At 44.0% G+C, this 7,644-nt stretch overlaps 1 protein-coding gene across 1 annotated transcript; it reads right to left on the bottom strand.

Annotated features, from left to right (window-relative positions):
* Window positions 1-4,836: 4,836 nt before the first annotated feature.
* Window positions 4,837-5,913, bottom strand: LOC125538060 (probable xyloglucan endotransglucosylase/hydrolase protein 12). Its single transcript, XM_048701364.1, has 2 exons — window positions 5,577-5,913; window positions 4,837-5,463 (listed from the first exon to the last, which is right to left on the bottom strand). Exons 1-2 carry the CDS (start codon window positions 5,844-5,846, stop codon window positions 4,837-4,839), a joined length of 897 nt encoding a protein of 298 aa, XP_048557321.1. The 5' UTR covers window positions 5,847-5,913.
* Window positions 5,914-7,644: the final 1,731 nt, after the last annotated feature.

Below are 7,644 nucleotides of genomic sequence, written 5' to 3'. Positions count from 1 at the left end.
TCATGCCTGCTACTGCGTAGAGTTGAGTCAGGTCTGATTCATCGGGGTGAATTGGAATGGTGATGAACATGTCCTACTGTGTGAGCTAAGTGTGTGAACACGATTTGGTAAAGGTAGTGGTGAGAGGCCATGTAGGAGTACATGGTGGGTTGTCTCAGTGAAATCGTTCTCAGGAAATGAGTTCTGTGTTTGTGATCCATGAATAGCTACTACCACACATTGGGATCCTTAATTGACCCTCTTGACTTTTTAACTGCCCTAGTCCTCTGTCCAGGAGTTGCAACTAGTTTCTGGTGTTTATAGGATATGTGTTGGCGGCCATGCGTAGCGCTGACCCTAGGGGTGGGCTATGATGCGGTAGATACACCGTGGCACGATGTACCGGGCGCCCTTTTGGTGTCTCGGGAACCCTGCAGACATCGTTTGGGGTTGTGAGCGAAACTCAGGCTGGATCTCCTCGTGGATGGAACCCGAATAGACGATAAACCTGGACTAGAGACTTGTGTGGTTAGTCAGGTCGTGGCCGACTCCCTCGCCAGGCTTCCGCTTGAAGGTTGCCGAGATACACGACGTGTACATGGTGGTAAGTGGTGAGAGAGTGTGTGAAGAAGTACACCCCTGCAGGGTTATAAATGATCTATTCGAATAGCCGTGTCCGTGGTAAAGGACTTCTGGGTTGCCTACAACAGTTCATAGACAAGTGAAAGTGGATACTCTAAGACTCGCAAGATAAGCGTGAGTGCTATGGATGGCCTTCTCGTAGAGAGACGGGAGCGGATCCATAGTGGTGTATTGATATGGTGAATATGTGGACTCGTGTGCACCACCTCAAAAGAGTTACTTGCAGTCGTAGTTTAAGATAGCCACCGAGTCAAAGTTGGCTTGCTGCAGTTAAACTCCACCCCCCCCCCTTGGTGATACCGATGCATATGTAGTTAGTTCTGATGTAAGTCTTGCTGGGTACATTTGTACTCACGTTTGCTTAAATTATGTTTTGAAGAGAGACGTCAGTCTCGCTAGTAGTTCCGTGTGGACTTCGACGTTTAGCTTGATACCTCAGCTACGATCTTGTGCCCTCGGCAAGATCTGGTAGATAGTCAGGCTTCTTAGCCTTTTTCATTTGTAGATGTCTGTACTCACACATGTTAAGCTTCGGCGTGTGCTTTGACTTGTATGCTCTGAATGTTGGGTCATGAGACCCATGTTTGTAATATCTCGCTCCTCAGAGCCTATTGAATAAATACTTTGAGTCGTAGAGTTTTGTTGTGATGCCATGTTGTATTTACACATATCAAGCATATTGTGTGTATGATTGAAATGCTTGGTATGTGTGGGATCCGACAACCTAGTTGTTTATCCTTGGTAGCCTCTCTTATGGGGAAATGTAGTCTTGTGCTTCCATGAGCCATAGTAGTCCGCTACAGTCCGGTTCACCGGAGTCCTGCTAGCCCAGCACTACTGCTCCGGAACACTTGACTGGCCGGCATGTGATTCACTTCGTTCCTGTGTCTGTTCCTTCGGGGAAATGTCACGCGGTGACATCCGGAGTCCTGCCTAGCCTGCTATAGCCCGGTTCACCGGAGTCCTGTTAGCCCAGTGCTACAGCTCGGATTCGCACGCTGCTGACCGACATGCTCGATGTTGATTCATGTATGCCTGTCCCCATAAGTTAGTGCCACTTTGGGTTCACGACTAGTCATGTCGGCCCGGGTTCTCTGTCATACGGATGCTAGCGACACTATCATATATGTGAGCCAAAAGGCGCAAACGGTCCCGGGCCATGGTAAGGCGACACCCATGGGAATACCGTGCGTGAGGCCGCAAAGTGATATGAGGTGTTACCGGCTAGATCGATGTGACTTGGAATCGGGGTCCTGACATTGTTGTCGGGCATGAAACCACCACAAAGCTATTCCTTAGAATAACACCTTAAGATGCAAATCAACCAAAGCCCTAATGTCACCTAGATATTCCAATGTCACCGCAAATATCCGTGGGTTTGTTCATACGGTAAGCATCACACTATTTCAGATTCATTTATTTGATTCCCAAGGAGTGCCCCAAAATATATATCGAGAGTCGAGATGAGAACGTGTGCCAACTCCTATGCATAGGTCCTAAAGTCACGGAACCCGCAAGTTGATCACAATAATATACATCAAGTAACTCAATTATATATCCCAATGTCACTATAGATATCCTCATGCAAAACACATATTAAGTTCTCTCAAATCCTTAAAGAATCAATCCGATAAAAAAACTTCAAAGGGAAAACTCAATTCATCAAGAAGATAGAGAGGGTAAAAACTCCATATGATTCATCTATGTCAACAAAGCCTGCGTTACATCAAGATACAACACATAGCTACTGGGACATACCCTCATCCCCGAGGGAGGACTACTCCCTCCTCATCATGGTGGCCGCCGGGATGATGAAGATGGCCACCGGTGATGATCCCCCCCCCTCCGACGGAGTGCCGGAGAAGGGCTCTAGATTGGATCTCGTGGTTCTGGAACTGGCGGCGGCTGGAACAAAATTTCGTTGACCCCCCTAGGGTTTTTGGAATATTTGGACATTTATAGAGCAAAGAGGCGGTGCGGGAGGCCACCGAGGTGGGCACATTTTTTGGGACTAACCTATTGATATAGTGCCCAGTGCCAGTTGCTATTTTTTGCTTGTTTTTACATCGCGGAAAATCAATATCAAACAGAGTCCAAATGCAGCAAAACTTTTTGGAGATTTTTTTTTGGACCAGAAGACATCTAGTGGGCAAGAGAAGCACCTGGGGGTGCCCCGGGAGGGCACAACCCACCTGGCAAAAAAGTCTTCACCATTTCACTTATAGTTTGGACTACAATATTCTTTAACACTAGTGTGCACAAGTATATACCTTCCAAATATTTATAACCTAAGTACTAAACAACATTTCTAGATGGAACATACTGGAATGCATTGTTCATGTCAAAGTTAACCAATTTTCTGAAATCATTTCTTATTATTTATGCATTAAATCAATTTGAGGATATTGAACAGATATAGTTCAAAAACGAAACATTTACATTCACTTGTTAGTTTTTCTATAAAATTTAAATGTGGTACAAATATATTAAAATTGGCATGGCGTCATAAAACCACCTTTAAAATATATTAAAATTGGCATGGCACCATATCACTAAACTTGGATTGTATACATCTTTGTAATTTCACACAATTTACAAAAAATTGGAATCTTGAATTACAATTATTTATTAAGAACAAATTAAATCTTACTATTAACCTGCATGGAAATGCCATCAATAGATACTTGGGAAATTATGAATATTTCCATATATTATTCGTATATTTGGTGGTTCTCATGAATTTGGTATAAAGAATTGCAATACTAACTTGGCCACTTCAATATATATTTTTATGAAAAAAGAAATATGCAAAGAACAAAACTGGAGAGTAGTAGTTTGGGCTGGCCTCAGTTGTCTTATTGGGCCATGACCCTGTCGTCGAAAATAGAAGGGAAAAAAGGGAAGAAGAAGGGAAAGTAAACATGGGTTTGGCCCATTTGGTGGTAAAGGGAAATGAAAGAAAAAGGAAAAGGAGAGAGAAGAGATGTGTTTTGGCCCATTAGATTTTCCTTCCTTTATGTTCCATCTTGTTATGTATTTTTCTATTTCTGAAATAACAAGATAAGGTACCTTGTATAGGACCTTACAAAAATATTTGTTTGCGGTATTCCAAATGTTTTGTACATGGAACATACTATTGTAGTGTTCATATCAAAGGTAGCATTTTTTTAAATCATTTGCGATTATTTAGGTCTTAAATGAGTGTCGAGTTAATTACTAGATATTATTCAAATTTGAACTACATGTACCTCTCTCTATAGAAAAAGGTACATGTACCTCAGATAGGATCTGTAAATTCGAAATAATTTCATATTTTAAGTAATTATGCATCTTCCTTATATGTGATGTTTTTGGTGGTAACCCTCCTTTGGTCATGAAAAAGCACCACCCTATTGGGCATGGTAAACTTTCTTTTGATCGAGATGAAAAGTTTAGTGCCACCGCGGGATTTAGGCCAAAATTATCATAGTAAATTTGTCATAGAACAATAGATTATTGTAGTCATGCTGTGTTGTGGTTGTGGGTAACCTTAGGCCTTCCACTATGTGATTGGTGCCCGGTACATTAAAATATTACAGATTGGGCATCGATGCTCTGAGAAATTTCTATGGCACCGGTCACACTATGTGCCTTTGCCGCCCATAAAAAAGTGGGACCACATGTATACATAAAAAATGGAGCAAGCCAGCTTTCCCTCAATCCTTCGTACGAATTCTCTAGTCCTCCTCTCTCTCATCCCGTTGATCCTTCACAGTTTAACATATTTTATTGCAATGCTAGAAGTGGGCATCGGTGCACCAACTTGCTCCGGTTCCCTGAAAAAATAGTATGGCACCGGCTGGGCAATGGAGGGCATCGGTGCCAAATGAACCAAAAGTATATTTGGCCCCACTTTTGGCCTATATAGTGAAGGGCCTTACCTGATTCTTAAGTGGGCCTGGCTCGTTGGTTCGTGCATGCAACCAATCATGCCTTATGTGATCCACTCAAAAAAGATCGATCATGATTACTTAATCGGGTAAGCATTGAACAAAATTTGGAGTGGGAAAAAAATCTGCGGAGCAACAAGAATGAAAAATCTTGAGAAAACAAAAATATCTGTGTCAAAAATAAATAAATAAATGAAGTCCCAATGGAATCAATGGGTCGTGTATGCGACGTGGTAGATAGATCGGCCGGCCAACCATTGCCGCTTGGTGCGTGCCACGACCACGATCAGACTGCAGCTGGATATGCATGGGTCGAGTACTGCGGCAGGCTGCACTCGGGGCCGGGCTTCTTGTTGTCCCTGTAGTCCACGCAGTAGTCGTAGATCCTGTGAGACTTCTGCACCTCCTGCATCTTGGCCCGCTGCTGGTCGGTGAGGCCAGCACAGTTCTGCTGCCGCCCGCCGTGGCTGAACGCCCCGGCGCAGCCGTAGACGCAGGAGTCGGCTCCGTCGCAGGGGCAGACGTCGAGGACCATGTCGCGGTAGCCGGCGACGAAGGGTGCCTTGGACCAGTCGGCCTTGACGCGGCCGCCCTGCGTGGCCCAGTCCTCCGCCGACCAGATGCTGGAGTAGCCGAACATGGGACGCTTGATCGGGTACGCAATGCCCTTGTCCCGGTAGTTGCGGAACACCCGGATGGGGACGTCGTCGACGTACCAGACGATCATGCAGGGCGTCCAGGAGATGGTGTAGGCATGGAAGTCGGCGGTGGGGTCGAACCAGGGCACGAACTGCATCTCCTTCTTGCCCACGCCGTCGGCGAACACGTTGGTGTGCAGCGTGTAGGGCTGCCCGGTCTCGTTCCCCAGGAACTCGAAGTCGATCTCGTCATGGTCGGCCCCCACGGACGATGTCTGGTAATTTACAATCAATGAAATGGTGCACATACGGTCAGTATCGCAGTACAAGCTCATTGGTAATAACTAATAAGTATACTATAGGAATAGTATAGGAATAGGATACGTACGTAGTATGTGGTGACGGTGCCGGCGGAGTTCCCCGGGACGAGCTTGATGAGGGTGGAGACGCTGCCGTAGATGAACTGCTTCTTCGTCTGCAGCAAGCAGCCGGAGGAGTTGCTCTTTAGGGACATGGTCAGGCCGTGGCCGTCATCGGAGAAGGCCGCGTTCTCGGGGTTCCACTTGATGTCACAGTTGTCACGGAAACTGGCACTCGCGAGGCCGATGACCGTCGCCGCCATCGCCACCAGGAGGAGGGCCCTCCTTGAGCTCTCCATCTTCTCCTACTTCGTAGTTGGCACTAGCTTAGCTTTTGGTGGTGTAGGAAGTGTATGTCAAGAAGACTTGATGAAAATGCAGAGGTGCACAAGGGCTTTATATAATCCTCTCTGCGTTGCGGATCTGTGCTCATTATTTTCAGTCAAATGCAAAAGTGTCTGCTGCGCACGTAGTGTAGTATGTAAGCTGGGTTAGTTTGCGCCATGCATGTCTTATTATTCTCTCTTCAGGTTGCAGCTACCTAGTGCTTGTTGTCGGTTTGTTCAATTATCATATGGATTGCTTGCATTGAGAGCGTCTAGATTTGACGACATAGTTAGTGCTCAGCACAACGGTGTTTCGTACTTCCGCTTGGTTGCATGCCAAACTGCACACCTGTCGATGAAATGAGATGAGGGAGTGCGCCAACTGTGAGCCAAGAAGGGAAAGACACTAGTAGTACATAAATGGGCATTAGAGGCGTTCCACGTAGGGAAGCGGTTTTCACCCAAAACATTTCAGCCACCTCTAATAGCCTAACCGAGGCAGTTAATCATCCTCGTGAAACTCATGCATGTGGTTAAAGTAGCAAAACCGTCTCTAATAACTACTTGAGGCTGTCCTTAAATCTAGTCAAGAGGCGGTTTTCCGGCAAAGAAGATATCGGGCGGTGATTGGTCCGAAAAGACAACATGAAAAGTTAAGATGAGTAGACTACTCGAGCGAAAAGACGAAATGAAAAGGCAAGATAGGTAGACTACGATAAGGGGAATATAAATCTTTGGATTTTAGAACCGTGTTTCATATGTTGGATGTGAAGTCTACAAAACTTTTGTATATGTCGCTTTGACATATTGAACATATATGAATGTATTATGAGATGCAATGGTTTTTTGTGGTGAATGAGAATGTGTGTGTGAAAGTGTTATTTAGGAATTTTAATTGCAGGGCTGGCTGCAAACAATAATTAAAATGCCAACCCTAAATAAGAATGGGAGGCGGTTCTGAATTGCAAAACCATTTCGAATGAGAGTATTCTCATTAGATGGAGCGCACCGAAATGTAAAGCATTGTAAGTAGTTTTGTTTAGGGAACCGCCTGCTACGGTACAGCCTTGGAGACATTCTAAACGGTCAACCGCATTCGATAGTCTAAGCATTTTACAATTGTGCCATTTTATTTTTAGGATTAGCTAGTACTTGGAGAGATAGCTAATTGCATATTTGTTTATGTGATGTGTTTGGAAATTAATTGTTACTTCTAGTGTGTTCGCATGACGACATAGTTATTTTGTATGTCTATAATTAATGAATATTATTGCCACATATTGATTTTTTTTGTTTGGCTACTCGCAATTATGAATTTTTTGTTATGTTAAAAAACTGAAAGTTAATGTTTTTCCTAATTATGTTGTAGCCTAAGACTAGTTCTTCTCATGTGGCTAGTCCGAGTGGTATTGTCAATGATGGTTGGGAAAATATCCATGTTGGCAGGTGTGGTAACCATGCCAATCAAGACAACGAGAAAGGTGTGTCTACCTAAATGACATGTATGGTTATGTCTCGTGGCAGCAAATTCAATCCTTTTGGAGTATGTTGCCATAATGAAAGAATTTCTAGCAAATGTGATGAATTTTGGTGATGCCTTTGATATTAGCATCAGTGATATCTTTTGTTATGATGAACTTGTATTTTAACTGGTCTACTTGTGCATTGATGAATGCATATGGAAATGAATTTCATGGAGTATTGGATGTAGTGATTTAGTTGTGATTTGAGAGTAAAATGTACCATACAATACTGAGAATAATCTTTATAA

The sequence above is a fragment of the Triticum urartu genome, chromosome 2 (assembly GCF_003073215.2).
Source record: "Triticum urartu cultivar G1812 chromosome 2, Tu2.1, whole genome shotgun sequence".
NCBI lineage: Eukaryota > Viridiplantae > Streptophyta > Magnoliopsida > Poales > Poaceae > Triticum > Triticum urartu.
Note: the sequence above shows the minus strand (reverse complement) of the source record. Positions and strands in the feature narration are given on the sequence as shown.